The sequence below is a fragment of the Pezoporus occidentalis genome, unplaced genomic scaffold, assembly GCF_034315485.1.
Source record: "Pezoporus occidentalis ecotype Australia unplaced genomic scaffold, CSIRO_AGI_Poc_V1 ctg70, whole genome shotgun sequence".
Classification (NCBI taxonomy): domain Eukaryota; kingdom Metazoa; phylum Chordata; class Aves; order Psittaciformes; family Psittacidae; genus Pezoporus; species Pezoporus occidentalis.
Genome location: NW_026916053.1, coordinates 1,444,651 through 1,461,235, shown reverse-complemented (window position 1 = coordinate 1,461,235; position 16,585 = coordinate 1,444,651). Strand labels below are relative to the sequence as shown.

The window sequence follows — 16,585 nt, the reverse complement described above, 5'->3', positions numbered from 1 at the left end:
GGGTTTACTCAGCACTGGAGCTGCTGGTCTCCAGGCACTATGAGCATCACCCAGAGGTCTGCAGGCAAACCTGTGCAGGCAGCTGGACACAGCAACGTGGATATCTGAGGCTGTGCTTTGGAGCACTTGGCTTTGTCATGCTCCATCACCAGAAATCTGGCAGCCTGGAGTTTCCTACACATGTGCTGGTGGGTAAAACCAGCCCTGTTATAGGGGCAGGTTCTGGAAAGGATAGAGGAGAGGGCTGTGGATATGAACATCATTCCTCCATGTGTTGCTCCAATCTCTATCTGTGCTGGAGCTGATGAGGTCGGAAATGGGAAGGTTTGGGAAAGCTGGTTCAAGTGGAAAAAACTCAGGCACGCTTCATCCAGGAGCATTGGGAGGGATCAGGGCCAAGCTAGTGCCTGGCTGCAAGAACATAGTGAAAGGAGGCATTTTTGGGGGACTGGAAAGTAAAAATAAATCCTTTGGTGTCGTGATGTCCTGCTCCCAAGGGTGTACAGGAGGGTGATGGTGCTATGCCCTAGCCTGCCTCCTAACCTGTAGGCAGCAGCCCCTCAAAGCCACCCTCCTTCCCCATCCGAGAGCATCACAAGTGCTGCTGGAGACCCTGCGCTGGCCATGGGGACACCCATAGGGAAAGGCTCCTGCTTGACCTCTGCTTAGGGGCTGCAAACTCAGAGAAAACTGAGCCTTAAAAAACTGGCCCCATTGTGCAGCACCAACCATCCTGCCCTCTGCTCTGCAGCTTCCCCTCCCACCTGCTTCATGCAGGAGAGCTCTTGCAGCCCAAGAAGCATCTTTCTGGGCTCCTTTTACTGGAACGGGACACCTTTGGCTTTAGAAAAGGAGCAGCTTGACCAAGCAGAAGTGGTTCTCTCCTGCGAATCGCTGTCCAGAAAGCCCCATCTAGTGGCATGTTTTGTGATGAATTGATGCTGTGCTGTTGGGAGTAAAAACGACAAGTCGCTTCATCCCTCTGGGTCCCGCAGGTACATGGTGCCACAGGATGTGCTTATTTTATTTAGCTGGGTTTGGGCTTGTTAACCTGAGCAAGGCTTGAGGGGCAGGATGGGTGCCAGCCCTGTTAGCGGGTGTTCTGACCTTCTGTGACCTTGAGATCCACCCCAGCTCTTGTCCACAGCCTTCCTGCCTGCGGAAGGGGCTGGTGCTGCGCTGCCCCATGGGATGCTGAGGGGTTGGACCCGGTGGCATTGGCAGAGCTCTGGCAGAAGGCGCCATTGGGGCAGGATTGCGGGTGCTGGTGGTGCAGAAATGCACAATCCGGGGTGTCTCATCTTGGAGCTGATGTAAATGTTACAGAGAGGAGAGAGCAGGTGGCTGGAGTCAGTCACGGGGCTTTGCAGGCCCAGAAGCACCTACCCTGGTTTAGGAGAAGGTGGAACTCAGGATGCAGAATCAGCTCCACTGATTTATAATTCGTTTTTTCCTGGTGGCCTGATTGAATGTCTGCCAATGTAAAGCTTGGCTGGGACTCAGTTTGGCTTCTCTGAGGCGAGAAATACACTTCATTGCTCTAGGGTGCGCTTCTGCATCTCACTTTGGTTGAACCAGTCCTGAAACTAGACAAGTAGGCTTGTAAAGAGCTGGGGGAGCCACTGCAAAGGAAAACAAAACAACCTGAATCACCTGAGATAGGAAGCAGAGAGGGAAGTCCTGGGAGTGCAGTAAGCCCAACAGTGCTTTCTCAGAATACTTTAGTATTCTTGTGTGAATTGACTGGGGACATCCTTGAGCATCCGAGCACAGACAACATACCCCAGGCTGGCTGGGGCAGTCCAGCAGCAGGCTAGAGGCAGTAGTGCTGGTGGAGCTGTGCTCAGCACTGCTTGTACCAGACCAGCTCCAAGGCCAAGTGCTGGCACTCATCAATCAAGCTAATTGTGCTGTGCCAGCATTCCCAGAGAAGATGCCATCTGTTTGCTAGTAAGGCTTGAGGTTTCAGGCAGGCAGCAGTCACTGAGTTCTCAGAGGAGTTGAAGGCTTTGAAGGAAACTATATTTGGGCTTGGGCTTTGCTTAGAGCGCATCATTTCACCCCAAAGAGGTGGTTTGAGCAATGTGAACATCAGCAGCAATATTCCAGTATGTTTGCTGCAAACCTGATACTTGCAGTCAAGAACCCCAAGTATCTGCCCTTCCTGTGCTGCAGGCAGCAGCTTGTACACCTGTGCTGCTTATACACTAGCACAAATGGTAATTCAGGCTGCATACAAACCCACTGCATTGTTGTTTCTTTTCCCCCCTTTCCTTCCCCCCTCACTACTAGTTACTACTGTCCTGCACAGGACCATATGGAAATATGCCCTCCCATCCAGCATTCCGGCAACCTGAATTTACTTCTCAGCCCTGAATTTCAAGGAGTATCTATCTTGGACTAGTCTAACCTCCATGGTTTCTCCCAGTTCCCCCACTCTCCCTGGACAACACACGTTGTCCAGCCTTGTGCCTTTCCAGCAGTGTTGATCGCTACTAGTTCTGTGTAACAGCAGCTTGAAGGTTTAGGTGCTTCCAGAGGGCTGGGCGTAATTTGGTAGAGAGAAGCAAGACTGCGTTCCACAGCAGAAATAGCAGCACTGAGGCAATGCTGAGCCATTGCTGGGGAAGAGCCTGGCTGTGCCCCTTGGCAGGGCTCTGGCTGGAGGGGGGAGTGGGGACATCCAGCACTGGGTATCACTACCTGCATTTGTGCATGTTAAAGATCAGCTTCAAAGGCACAGATTCCACATAAGGGCTGGCCGGGGTAATCCTTAGTCTAAAAGGGAGAAAGACTGCATCTAGCAACAATACCTTCAAACAATTTTAAATGGGCACAAAAAACAAGACAGAAACACAAGCAGAAGGGCACTGCTGAAGCAGAAACAGCCTCTGAAAAACGGCAGCGGCAAAGATAACAAGTACTAAATATTTACATTGAGAAGGAAAGTATGTATTATACCAGAATTTCTGTAGGAAGAAAGAAGGGAAAGCAAAGAAAACCAGAACTGTGCTTGTGTGGGTGCGCAGAACAGTGCTGGAAGAGGCAGGTGAAGGAGACAGTGAAATACTCATGCAAGAACATTTAGAAATCAGTTTGAGACTGAGCAAATATTGCAATAACTGCATGACACTTGGGAACAAAGCAACAGCTTTAGGTGTATTCTTATGTTAACTTACTTGGATCTATTTGAGCTTTTAAAATCTGAGCTTCCTGGATTCATAGTGTAAATTGAGGGATGACGGGCAAAATCTACAGACAGCAATTACCAACTAGAATGGCCGAGACTTGCCTAGCACAGGACGTGAGGTCAGCTGTCTACATCTGCTCAAATCTATTTTCGTACAGCTGCTTGTGACTCCTTGGCTTGCTGACTACTGTTTTAAGCATGTAAGTAAAAACTGCAGTATTCAAACACAGTTGTTTATCACGTGTGTACAGCTGGCACCGAAAGTACACTTTAGGGTGGGTTTTTCTTTAAAGAAAAGGTCTTGAGGGGAGATGAGTGTAAGTCAAATTATTCAGTCTTTAATTTGCTGGGGTTTGATAAACGTTTATTAATGCAAGTCTCAGCAACAAAATGTTTTATTTCAGTATTTTCAACCAGAATGTTATAGCTCTACACCACAAAGCCGGTATGATACATGCTTCTTTATTACCTCTCCACACTGCTTTGTGTGGACCAAACATCCTCAGAAGCAACCTCTGTAGATGGTTCCACCATCTCTACTTCTGAGACATGGCCCAAAAAACCTGTTAGCCTGCTTCACTCCCCCCTAAATTATTCCATCTGTAAAGCACAAATAACAAAATATACTCTTGCTTCTAAGAGCTTTGCTTATCTGCAGAAAAATAGAACTGCTTAAGAGAGAGCTAGCTAACTTATGGAGGGGTCCAAGAGCACACTTGTACATTATGGACCTCCCAACACGTCTGGGAGGAATTCACAACAGGATCCAACTAAAAACAAGCCAGGTAGTGTCTGAGGAAAGGAGATTCATCCTATTCAAAATACTGAATGACTGCTCACTCTTCTCCCTAGAGGAGGATGAGGATAGGGCTGTAGCTATGAATCATTACTCTTTAGTACTGGGACACATTAAAATGAACCTTCTAAACACTGCAAAATTTCAGGAAAAAAAAAAGAAGGCCTTCCCCCCCCCCCCCAAATGATAGTGAAAACAGCACTACAGAGCTTGAATATCCACAGCACAAACCCAAAACCAAGGGGAGTCATTAGATCTACAGTGCTTTTGTTAATGTATTCAGACTTTAGTGCATTCTTTTTAGAACTAAGCTCAGAAACTATATTCCATTTTTCATTTTATTAGAAAACTAAACTGTATGAGGCAAAGAAATATCTGATCAAACACACGACAGTGAAAACATGGCACTGACAAGGCATTTAACCCAACCGTTATCACAGACTGACTCAGGATTCTCTATTGCTTTCAGTCAAGTATACATCATTTCTGCCATATGAGACATCTTCTTGGGAATATACAAGTAGTATTCCATGTATCCTGAGAGATCTTCAATAGTCACGTCATCCACAAAGGCTCGAGCTTGCTCAGAACAAGACCTAGGAGAACTTGATGAGGCTGTCCCACAGGGGGACCTATTCTGAAGAGCTTGGGTGTGGACTCCGAGGACTGCCTTCTCGCACTCTGACAGGACACTCCGTAAGCCAGAGAAGGAGTACACTTCCATGGTTCGCCACTGTTGGCACTGACATTTCTTGTCCGTACAAGGGCACTGCCTGCCATTGCTAAGCATGGATAAGGACTGGAAATCTGAGGTCTGGCTAGAATGCAAGCTAGTCTCAAAGGATGAAGAGAGAGTAGGACAATTCTCTCTTGACTTCTCCAAAGGCTCTTCAGCGGTGAAAGCTTCCAAAGGTTCAGTTTTGTCATCACTAGCGTCAAAGTGAGAATCGTGCCCGTCCTTCGTACCGTGTTCTGCTGGGACAAAAACGTCTGAGCTGATGCCACCCTTTGACATATCTGCCTGGGTTTTGTGTTTCAGCTGGTTGTTGGCTTTCATATTGCAATAAGTGAACTTGGGAGGATGTAGGACGGGAGACTTGGAGCGCCTGCGACGTGGGACTCTGGCTGATCCTCTGGAAGGCTTTCTCACACACCTGCAGGGTGATAACAGGTGAGCAAGTTGGTAACTCCAGACTCTACACCATAGCTCAGTAAGCTCTAAACTGTGGCTAAAACTATTTTAGAATATGTTGGGTTCTTTTTTCCTTTTCTTTTCTGCTTAGAAAACTCAGGTGACTGGTCACTCAATCTCTGACAGGAACAGTGGAGAAGGCTGAAGAAATCTGGGCTCCTCCAAAGACACATACAAAGAGCCCTTATTTAAAGGTACTTCCCCCCAAATCTTCTCTGCTAACCAAATGATACTCTTGTCATCCCAACTGAACTGTAGTGCAGAACCTGGATATCTGGTGGAGCTGCTGGCAGAATCCTGAATATCCAGGTACTTCAATACAGAAATAAAATAAACCAAGAAAAAGGCGAGAGCGGGTTGCAAAGGTGTAAGGCTTGAACAAAAGGACTTCTGAGGAAATCAGTGGACAAGAAAGTTTTCAGTACCCTAAGAGGTAATATTGGCTTTAAAGTCTTTGTTGAAAGCATCTTTAAAAACACCATATCAAAACAGATACGGTAACGTTTTGTAATAAGGGAGAGAAGAGATATGTTGAAGCAACTAATTAACAACATGCACTGGGAACAGTATTCGAGTGTTAAATGTCTCAAACCAGAACCACGAGCACGGCACAGTGAATGGTATTTTACCCGTGCCACACTTCCTTTGAGCAGACAGTCTGTTGCTTGGCTCCATCCACAGCTGCTCTTGCTGTTCTCAGCATCGTCCCGTCACCAACAGACAGAGCCGCAATACATCTGAGTAGAAAGGGGAATGCCACTTTATAGTAATGCCTGAACATGATGCTTTGGAGGTCTAAATTCAGCCTATTCGCTTTAGACGCTTCACTAAGAAGTTTGGAGCCTGAGCTTCCCCTATAGTGAGTGGTTAGAAACAGGATATTACAGATTTATCTAACCTAACTCTTACTATACTGACCTCAGTGGTCTAAAGATAGGTGAGATAAAATGACAGCAGGCCAAAACACCCAAAGGCTGATGTCATGCCCTATTTGTACCAAAACGATACATTAAAGGAATGTAAACTCAGGTTCCAAATGTTCTTGTCAGACAATAGTTGTTAGATTCCTACTCATCTAAAATGCAAAGCTGGGAACCCATAGCAGCAGCCTCAGGAGTCGTCAGTGGAGAAATGGATGAGGTACAACAGACAGAACAGATTACCAGTTTATTTCTCATTAAATTTCCCAGATAAACATGCACAGGAGGACCAGACAACATAAATGCCTCAGCATGTGAATCTGCATTATGATGCTGTATGTGTGATTTGGAACATGAGATGGGAAATCATAAGAAATGAGGCTGAAATTCTAGCAGAAGAGCCCAAGTACTCTGCCCAAAGTTGATCTTAAGGGATTAGCCGCAACACTTGAGCTGGTCAAAACACATGCCTGCAAAACAAGATCTTTTTATGCTTAAGAAGATGTCATCAGGAATCAGCCAGAATTCCACACAGTCTGTTACTGGTAGTACATCAAAAGTGGTATGCTTAATAAGTAGTTCCTTGTTAGAGCACAGCTATTTTTTTGCGACATTTAACAGAAGACCTCCTGAAGTAGAAGAAATGAGTAGCAAAGCAAAATGTATTTTAACATGCAGAGGAAGTAATGAGTTTGCAGTATTGATGGCCATGGAGATGAAATCACAAGGCAACATTAATTACTGATACAAAGCTTTCTCTTTGGGAATTCCCAAAAGACTTCTAGTGAACTATCTCAGAAAATGTCAGACTGCATAATCCTATTAACTCCTGCTTTTAAAGAACATTTTTACTCCATACTATCAGTATACCTCGTGTGTCATAGAATAAGTTTTTAATAGAATAAAGTCTGCAGATGTTTCACTCTACAAAATCCCCTGAAATCAGAAACTATCAGTGCTCATATTTAGCCTGATGATTTACAGTGGGACTGAGCTGCCCAGCACACTGTGAAGTGCTGGTGTGTCCTATGGACACTTTCCAAACAGATCTTCACCCACTATAGCAGCTGAAGATACCAGCAGCCAAACAACTTCTATATCACTATGGCTACCACAACAGTTAAGAGTGGGTTTGCTGCTTTGGACAAGTCATTTTATGCAGTCACTGTGTAATTTCAGTTGGCTAACATGCTAAAATTAGCCAGTAATAAAGTACTGCTTTGCCTATTAGTTGCAATGACTGCGTTTCATCAGAAGCGACGCAGTTGTCTCCTCTTGCAGAGTAGGGCACCTTCTGTTAAATATTTGTTTTGAGATGCAAAATAACAGAAGCCAAATACAAAAGACACTGACACGCGACACGGTGCTGTCACTCACCCTGCTGCATCTACTCTCAGCTTTTTGAAAGCCGTTTGCAGACTCTCTTCCTCTTCATCTTTAGCTTCCAAGTCCATGGATGAACGCTCAGCGTGCAGCCAGCCGTGCCATACAGAACACACTGAAACACAGGAACCGGGGATGGATGGCGAGGTCCGGACACACACAGTCTGTACAGCACCGAAGTGACGCGGCTGGAGGCACCCTCCCGACCAGCCCGGTGCGTCCGACCGCGAGCTCCAGCCCCGCGCTCCTCAGAGCCCGGCACGTCCCCGCCACAGCTGCATCGAACAAGGGGCCGGCGCCACACCCGACACAGGCCCACGCTGCCGCCGCACCAGCGCAGGCCCCTGCCTACCGGACGGTCCCGAAGCCCCCGCTGGCCCCGCAGCCTCCCGCGCCCCGCCAAGGCTCCGCCAGCTCCCCAGGGCCCCGCCGCCTCTCACCCCGCCATGCGGCCGCTCTCAGACCGGGGGCACCAGGACCCGGCGGCGCCGCTCACCGCCGCCTCACGCTCGCGGTGGGAGGTGGGGCGGGGAGCACAACAGGAAGTGAGGTCACCGCCCCGCGGATATACGCATGCGCGCTTCCCTCCACCTCCCGCCGCAGTTCGGTTACCTCGGTTCCTTCCGGGGCCGGCGGTGCGCGGCTGGGCCGGGCTCTGGGGCAGACGCGGTGAGTTCGGGCTCCGCGGCGGGGCCTGCAGCGGTCCCTGCGCGCTGCCCCCCCCTCTCCCGCGGACGGGGCCGGTGGGGCTGTTGTGTCCCCGCGGCGGGACCGTGCCCCGCGGGTGTCCGGAGCTGCCGGCGGTGCCCTCGCTGTGGGTGAGGAGGAGAGCTCCGGGGCTTCCCCGGCGGGGTGCGGGGGTTGTGCTGAGTCACCCCCGCCTACGATGGGGCCTCGCTCCGCGCCGAGGCCGCGGTGTCTCTTGGGCTCCGCCTGGGGGTTGCGGGGCAGGAGCTGGGCCGGGGGTCCCCAGGTGCGGGCGGCAGGCACCGGGGTGTGAGAGCCCGTGAGGAGCCCGTGAGGCGTCGGGCGGGAGGGGAGCCGTTGCCGCTCCCTTCCCGTTGCCCGGGTGCTGCTCTGGGGCTGGCGGCCCGGTTCGGGGCTGCCCCGGAGCTGCCGCTCCCTGGCCTTGCCTGCCTTTAACCCAACGGCTGCGCCTGTGCTTTGTAACTTCATGAGTGGTGCTGGGTGTCTTGTAGCGCGCCGGGCTAGTGGTTGTGTATTGTGGGGAAGAGCTGGACATAGGGTGGGAAGGGGAAGATGTGTGTTTTCCTGGGATATGAAGAGCAGACGGCTCGATGTGGTTTTTTGACACAACATTAAACTTTGGTTACTGTGTCAATGATGAAGGGCAGCATAAAATATATAGTCTAAAACTGTAGTATGTTTTGAATAATGTACAGTGGTTTGCAGGTTGGAGAAGGTGATCCTGCCCTTCTGCTCTGCTCTTGTGGGACCTCACTTGGAGCATTGTGTGCAGTTCTGGTGTCCTCAACAGAAAAAGGATATGGAACTGCTGGAACAAGTCCAGAGGAGGGCCACGAGGATGATCGGGGGCTGGAGCACCTCCCGTACGAAGACAGGCTGAGAAAGTTGGGGCTGTTCAGATACTCCAGGCTGAGCAGCCTTCCAGTATCTGAAGGGGGGCTGTAGGGATGCTGGGGAGGGACTGTTCACTAGGGACTGTAGTGATAGGACAAGGGGTAACGGGTTCAAACTGAAACAGGGGAAGTTTAGATTGGATCTAAGGAAGAAGTTCTTTACTGTCAGGGTGGTGAGGCCCTGGAATGGGTTGAGGAAGTTGTGAATGCTCCATCCCTGGTGGTGTTCAAGGCCAGGTTGGGCAGAGCCTTGGTTGGCATGGTTTAGTGGGAGTTGTCCCTGCCCATGGCAGGGGGATTGGAACTAGATGGTCTTAAGGTCCCTTCCAACCCTAACTATTCTATGATGCTATGATTTGAAAGCTTTTTTTTCTCTTGCTGAGGTTATCTAATACAGGGTTTTGGTGTTAAAAAAGCTGTAGGCTGATTTATTTTAAATAATTTTCTTTTGGGGTGAAGGGGGAATCTTATTGAAGTAAGACTTCATGTGTTTCACCCAAGCAGTAGTATCTAATTAAGAGTACATGAAGTAATAACTTGCTCAGATGAGCATCGTGTTGTCAATCTGTGTGTTGGTTTCCTCCTCTCATGTTTGCTTGCTGTCTGACTCACTGGACACCGTGTTCCTTGATGTTGTTATGATACATTAGCCTTCGGCGTGTCTCATAGTAGCTGTCTGCAATATGAGGTGTCCAGATGAAATCACAGCTGGAACAACAGAGGAGAGAGCTGCCACCTCCAGCTGGAATGAGGCTGTGAGGGAGCAGAGATGATCACTCGATAGCTGCATAAGTAACTGAGCTGCAGAGGTTCAAGTTTCTCTCTCTTCACAGACACCTTCTCATGCTACAGAAAAGCTGGTACTTTGTTGCTAAAAGTAGTAGTAATGTAGGCGTTGTTGCTGTATTGGTAAGTAGTGCTAGTGCTCTATGCAAGTATGATGTTACAAGAGCTGTTATAGTTTCCTGGGTTTGGATAGTTACCTTTGTAAAGGGTTCTTAGAGCATCAAGAAGATACAGAATCACAGAAGAGAACCCTGGAGACTCAACCCCCTTGCTCAAGGGGGGCCACCCCAAGCCAGTTGCTCTGGACTGTGTCCAGGTAGCTTTTGTGTATCTCCAAGGAGGGAGACTCTGTAGCCTCCCCAGGCTGCCTGTAACCATGCTCAGTCACCTTCACAGCAAAGTCTTTCCTTATGCTCAGACAGCAGCACCTCCTGCATTCTAGTGTGTGCCCAGGCGCCCTGGTCCTGCTGCTGGGCACCACTGAGAAGAGCTGGGCTCTTGTCCTCTTTGTACCTACTCTTCTGGTATATATATGTTGATGAGATCCCTCCTGAGCCCTTTTTTGGCTTAACAGTCCCATCTCTCTCAGCCTTTCCTCACAGGAGACATGTTCCAATTCCTTCATCACCTTAGTGGCTGTTCACTGGATTCTTTCTGGCATGTCATTGTCTCCTGTAGCAGGGGGCCCAGCGCTGGGTGCAGCACTCCAGCTGAACAGAGGGAAGGATCAGCTCCCTTGACCTCAGGATACCATTAGTCCCTTTGCCACAAAGACACATTGCTGGGTTGTGTACATCCTGATGTGTGCCAGGACCCCAAGGGCCTTTTCTGCAAAGCTGTACTAACACATGGGTTTGTTCCCCTGCAGGAACAGGGCTTTTCACTTCCCCCTCATTGAAGTTCATGAGGTTCCTGTTGGCCCCTTTTTCCAGCCTGTCGTTGTCCCTTAGCCACCCATCCCAGTATGGTGTCATCAGCAAACTTGTTGAAGGAACACTCTGCCACATCATCCACATCTTTAATGAAGATGATGAACAGCACTGGGCCCTGTACCTTGGGTTACCCTGCTAGTTACTGACCTCCAACTAGACTTTGTGTCAGTGATTGCCACGCTTTGGGCCCAGTTGCTGTGCCTCTCTTACAGTCCATGCCACTGACTAATCATCCAGTGATGGTTTATCATCACCTCTTCTGAGAGTCTTGTGGGAGACAATGAAAGCATTACTGAAGTCCAGGTAGAAAACATCCACTGCTCTCCCCTTATCTACCAAACAGATCTCATTGTAGAATGTTGTCAAGTGTGAAAACCTTGCAATTTAATAATAAAGATTGAGGAGATGATCTTGTCACAACCCAGATAGTGTGGCCCTGAGGCTCTTGCAGTAATGGCACTGACCCAAAATGGCCCTGTTTTTCCAGAAGTAGTCAAGTCAAAAGCAGGTTAATTGGCCAGGTAAACTTCAACAGGTAGTGAGCTTGAGTTAGTTTGGAGTAGAACTGAGACTTGCTGTTGTCAGGGAAGCAAACCTTTACCAGGTCTTTTTTCAGCTGAAGCCTGGCTGGTGTAGCATGTGCATGTGATTGCAGAAGTGTAAGGCAATGAGGAGCATCAAATTAGAAAGATTTGAGATTCCTTTATAGCTATGTTAACTGATGGGCAGGGTAGATTAAAAGAAAAATATATCAGCCAGTTTTTATCAGTTACTTTTTTTATTTAAAACAGGCTCACTCGTTGCTGTTTGTGGTCTAATTGGCATTTGTACTTGTTCAAGAGCTGATACCAGAAAATTTTAGTGGCTATTTGCAATCACAGTGCCATGTTCTGATAGGATTGTGTAACTTGCTGGGATCTAGACATAAGATCAAAAGTTTTTGTTTAATTTTTATCTCATTTTAAGGAAAATCTGTTGGTTTGAGATTTTTTTATATGTGTCCCAAAGCTGGAAACAGCAGTTGTAGGAAGCTGACTCTTTCTAACAGCGGTGTTCCTTCTACCTTTCACCTCTTCTGGAATTATTTTGGTAACACTGTAAGATGAATAGAAGAGTCTGGACTGTAACGGATGGGCAAGCCACCATCTTTGTGACACCAGTTTTTACTTTAAATTGCTAATTCACCTATGCACTTGTACAAGAGACTCTTCTCTTTTTGGGTATCATCAGCTTGTTCTGAATCAACTTTCAGAAATGTTCCGCTAGAATGAGCTCAGCCTTATGTGCTCAGCGTGCTATTTTTGAGTTTATTTTCATGTATTATGGTGCTGCTGGGCAACTAATGTTTTTAACAGTGCGTTGGTTCTTATTTTCATGTGTTTTTTTTTTTTAATGCTTGTAGCAGTACATGGTAACTCTGACACCTTCTGGCCATCCCAATAATGAAAACGGAAGCTAAGGATGGAGAAGAGGAAAGCCTGCAGACAGCATTCAAAAAGCTGAGAGTTGACACAGCTGGGTAAGTAACACCACAGGGAGGTACAGAGAGTATTACAAATGGACTCAAAGGGAGCACTTTTGCTGTTAAATGTGAAGAAATGAGGTAATTGCAAAGGTTTAGGCCTTAAAACTTTTATTCTAGTTAAGCTGAAACAAATTCACTAGCTATAGGCTGCCCTTCTCAAGGAACTGTAGTTCCCTGTTAGCTCCCAACAGGCTTGAAACAAACCTTATGATTGTCAGTAACTGACAGCATGCTTGAAATGAATTTTGGCATGAGTCTGGCTGCCAGAGGTTGTGTCTGTAGCACTAGAACTCTTATTACTGAACTTAGCATATTGTAATGGCTCTGAAAGCCTGTCATGAGAATAAACTTCCATCTTTTCCCAGGAGAGGAATGTTCTTTCCATGTCAGAAAAGGAGAGTATAAGTCATTCAGTGCATGATTCCCACACAAACTATTTTCATTGCTGCCACTTACAGATTTCCTATTTATAACAAAACTCACTAAATGGGAAAGAATACTTTTTATGTTGTCACATTTTGTGGGAGATCCAGCATACCCTTCCTGTCCCAGGTAGCAGAACCCAAGCAGCATGTGTCTTCTCTTGACAATAACCATTTTTATCTGAAATTAAAAACCAAAAGGCTGCTATGTAATGTGTTTTCTGCTGACGGATGTGCACCATTACACATTACCTGTACAGTCCTGTGTTTCAGTAAGCTGTTGTCAGTAATACAGTTATGCCAGTAACTGAAAGTGTAGGTGTGGTAGTATGTAAATATTGAGGTAGTATGTAAACATCAAGGTAGTAGCTGGAATTACCATAGAGCTTACACTGTGAGTAGATGGGCTTCTAAAGCTATCTTTCATTTAAATAATTAAACTCACTAGAAATAATAACCACACAAATGCCTCTCATTTCTTCAGTCTCTCTAGTCTTACTCCTCAGGTCAGGCATACTTTGGAGTTTTTACTGTTGACCTTCAGTTTTCTGCTCTGTGTTCACTGTCCTTTAAATGAAAAATAGCTGATGTTTGACTAATAGTTTGGACTCTTAAATATCAGTTATCCCTGTCGTAGATCAGAGAGTAGGGTCTAATTTTCACTTTTCAGGGAATTCACCCTGCTTACAAACTAATTTCATAGAATCATAGAATAGTTAGGGTTGAAAAGGACCTTAGTTCCAGCCCCCCTGCCATGGGGCAGGGACACCTCACACTAAACCATGTCACCCAAGAATTTAATATAGGATATTGAAAATAATTTCCTTGTGAATTCTAGTGCAATATGTAGAGTTGCAACTTGGAAAAAAATAGTCCTTGGGATTATTACAGCTTCTGGAAAATGGGAGTTTGAGATGAATTTATAGCACCAGAAAAATTAGTAAATCTTCTAAGGTCCCTGGCTTGAATAGAAGTTGAAGATCTGACACAAAATCGGTTGCTTAAGTGATTGAAGCATGAAGTTTTAGGCTGTTTTTTTAGACAGAGACTTAAGTGTTCTTCAGTTAAACAAAGTCTTTTTATGTCCAAAGAACATTTATTTTTAGGAAAGAATGGCTTATTTGTCTCTGGAAAAAGAGACGTGTTTCTTCAGTGATGGTGGTTTTCCCCTCCCCTCTCCAGGGAAACTGAAACTGAGCCATTGTGTGTGCTTCGTCATTGACATGTGGAGTTGGGATTTGCAGACTAGTTACTGAATGGCATCATGTTTGGTGAAAGAGTCTGTTATACAAACTTTTGAGATAGGAATGGGTAAACACTTCTCCTGATTTCGGTCATCTTTGTGGGCAGGTCTTTTAAGACCTGTTGTAAATGATTTGGAGCAGTCTTTTCTGGGAAACAAGTTTCATATTTGTTTCACATTCATAGTGCTGACCAGTCTGGGCTGTTAACTTTTCACTGTCTTTCACAGATCTACTGCTTCTCTCTCTGTGGGTGAAGGGACAAGTCCAAGAGCACTAGTTAGAACAGTGGCAGATGAAACCAAACCTAAGAGTGTGTGCACTTCTAAGGAAGCCTGGCATGGGTAAGAGAAGCTTGGGGATATCAGACTACTTCAAATGATACTGCATTGAAAGGGAATTTTAAATAGACAAGGTTTCTCGTAACTACACTCCTAAATAGGGCACTGTTTCTTTATTAAGGGACTATTCAAAATACTCTCCACCACCTTTTTATGTTCATATGTGATGACTATTCTTACTTACAAGTGTGTGAAGTGAAAGGAAATGCCGTTTACCTATAGGTTGCTAAACATTACAGATGTGTCTTAATATAAGTGTGAACTGCTGTTTTTGAATCAATCATGAGTGCATCTCTTTCAGTCATTGTTTGTCATTGCAGAAGCTGTCACTGCTTTTGAAACTAGATTAAAGAATTGGTTTCTGAGGTGTCTACGTGGAACTTCTTGCTCATCTCCTACTGAAACAAAATGACCTTTTGCCCTTGATTCATTAGTTTTGTGCTGTCTTCTCATGCTTTGTCCTTCCCTAATAAGTTATTTTGTCCTGTCTCACATGCTTTACTCATTTTCTAACCTTAAAACCATGCACTTGAGGTTTCATTTCTTAGGTGTTCCTTTTATATTTTATACAGCTGCTTGGCTGGAATAAAGTCAAATTCCAAGATAGCAGAATACCCAAAGCAAATACTCTGAACTTAAAGCTCATGCAACCAATATAAATGCAGTAGAGGTTTTGCCCAGCGTTGCTCATAATCCAGCTTTGAGTCTTTTAGTGAATCTTCAATCTCTTTTGTATCTTTACCTGGCAGGTCTATGAAGAAGCCTTCGAGAGGAGTTGTGAGAACCCAGCGTCACAGGTGTTCCAAGTCTCCAATTCTTCATCCTCCCAAGTTTATCCATTGCAGCACAAAGTCACATTCCACATGCAACCAGCTAGTGCATAAGAGCCAAAATGATGTCCAGGACGACAGCAGTGGCTGTGGGATGCCAGTCCTAAAGGAAGCCTGTCCACATGAACAATGCAATGTTGCTCCTGACGTTGGCCATAAGGGAGCTGATGTTGAGTCTTTGGAAGCTTCTGCTATGCGGTCAGTGTCAAAGAACAGACAGGAGAACTCTCCAGCTTCTCTAGAAACTAAAGCAAGCCTAAAGACTACGGAGCTTTCTGACTTTCAGTCTATGTCCAAGCTGAACACGAATAAGCCATGTGCATGTGCAGATAAAGCCTGTCAGTGTAAACGATGGCAAGATATGGAAGTATACAAATTCTCTGGCTTGCAGAACACCCTCCCTTTGGCACCTGATAGAAGAACAGTTTCTGAGGATCACTCCCAGTCTTTGCTATCAAGAACTCCCTCAAGCTCTCCACGCTCTTGTTCTGAGCAAGCCAGGGCTTTTGTGGATGATGTGACTATTGAAGATCTTTCGGGATACATGGAATATTACTTGTATATCCCAAAGAAAATGTCTCACATGGCAGAAATGATGTACACCTGACAGCAATGAGCACTGTAAGGGTGTGCGGTTTAAATCTGCCCTCAGTCACACTCATGTGAGATGCAACCTACTTTCTGCTCACTGTGCTTGCAATAAAACCACTTCTCTGTATCTTAGCTAATGCTCATTATTTAAACTGGGCAAACAGTTGAGCTTAAGCATTATAATTTAAGCTTGTAATACATAATGAAGTAAGCAGTGAATGTGTTTAGACTGTACCTGTCTATACTTAAGAGACCTAACACTTTTCCTCTGGTTTTGGCTTGTTGGAAGAGAAGAGCCTCTGGGTTACTTGGTGGTGAGAGCTGTTACTGTGAGGGACCTGAATGCAATTGCTGTGACCTCAGGTTGTAACATGCTTGTGGTTTTGGACACTTGTGCCTCTGATTTTGTTTCATGAAGGAAGGTGACAATCCTATCATCTCCTCAGTACTATTACCACTATAGGCAAATTGAAGAGAGACAGTCATCTTCTGGGGTGGTATCATTTCTTATCAGCTGAACAAACGCCCTCAGTCCCTATCTTTGGTAATGTTAATGCAGTCAGATTAGATTAACATAACATTTGCTTGTTAGAATGTCCAAGTTTCTTTGCTCCTCAGGCAATCTAAGCAAGGTTGTTTAAGAGGTTATTCTGATCTCTGCAGTGTTGGTTAGTGGAAAAAGTCAAGCAAATGTAACTTTTTATTCAACTTCCAACAGGCCTCAGATGGGTCTGCAGCAGGAGAAACACCTTAATTCTTCAGGGGGATTGCTGCTTCAGTTAACCAAGGGAAAAATAAGATGATGCACTGTTCAGTGTGGGGTTTATGAAGGTTG

General features: G+C 46.0%; 2 protein-coding genes across 5 annotated transcripts; one reads left to right on the top strand and one right to left on the bottom strand.

Moving 5' to 3' along the window:
* Positions 1-3,569: 3,569 nt before the first annotated feature.
* Positions 3,570-8,001, bottom strand: LOC134175903 (oxidative stress-responsive serine-rich protein 1-like). 4 transcript variants are annotated; one of them, XM_062642326.1, is made up of 4 exons: positions 7,922-8,001; positions 7,476-7,596; positions 5,808-5,915; positions 3,570-5,140 (listed from the first exon to the last, which is right to left on the bottom strand). In XM_062642326.1, exons 2-4 carry the CDS (start codon positions 7,550-7,552, stop codon positions 4,456-4,458), a joined length of 870 nt encoding a protein of 289 aa, XP_062498310.1. In that variant the 5' UTR covers positions 7,553-7,596; positions 7,922-8,001; the 3' UTR covers positions 3,570-4,455. The 4 variants fall into 4 exon arrangements, with proteins under 4 accessions (XP_062498310.1, XP_062498312.1, XP_062498309.1 ...); XM_062642328.1 differs by having other exon boundaries at positions 7,978-7,996; XM_062642325.1 differs by having other exon boundaries at positions 7,834-7,926.
* Positions 7,672-15,882, top strand: OSER1 (oxidative stress responsive serine rich 1). The gene is made up of 4 exons (XM_062642324.1): positions 7,672-7,695; positions 12,203-12,319; positions 14,219-14,332; positions 15,079-15,882. Exons 2-4 carry the CDS (start codon positions 12,243-12,245, stop codon positions 15,764-15,766), a joined length of 879 nt encoding a protein of 292 aa, XP_062498308.1. The 5' UTR covers positions 7,672-7,695; positions 12,203-12,242; the 3' UTR covers positions 15,767-15,882.
* Positions 15,883-16,585: the final 703 nt, after the last annotated feature.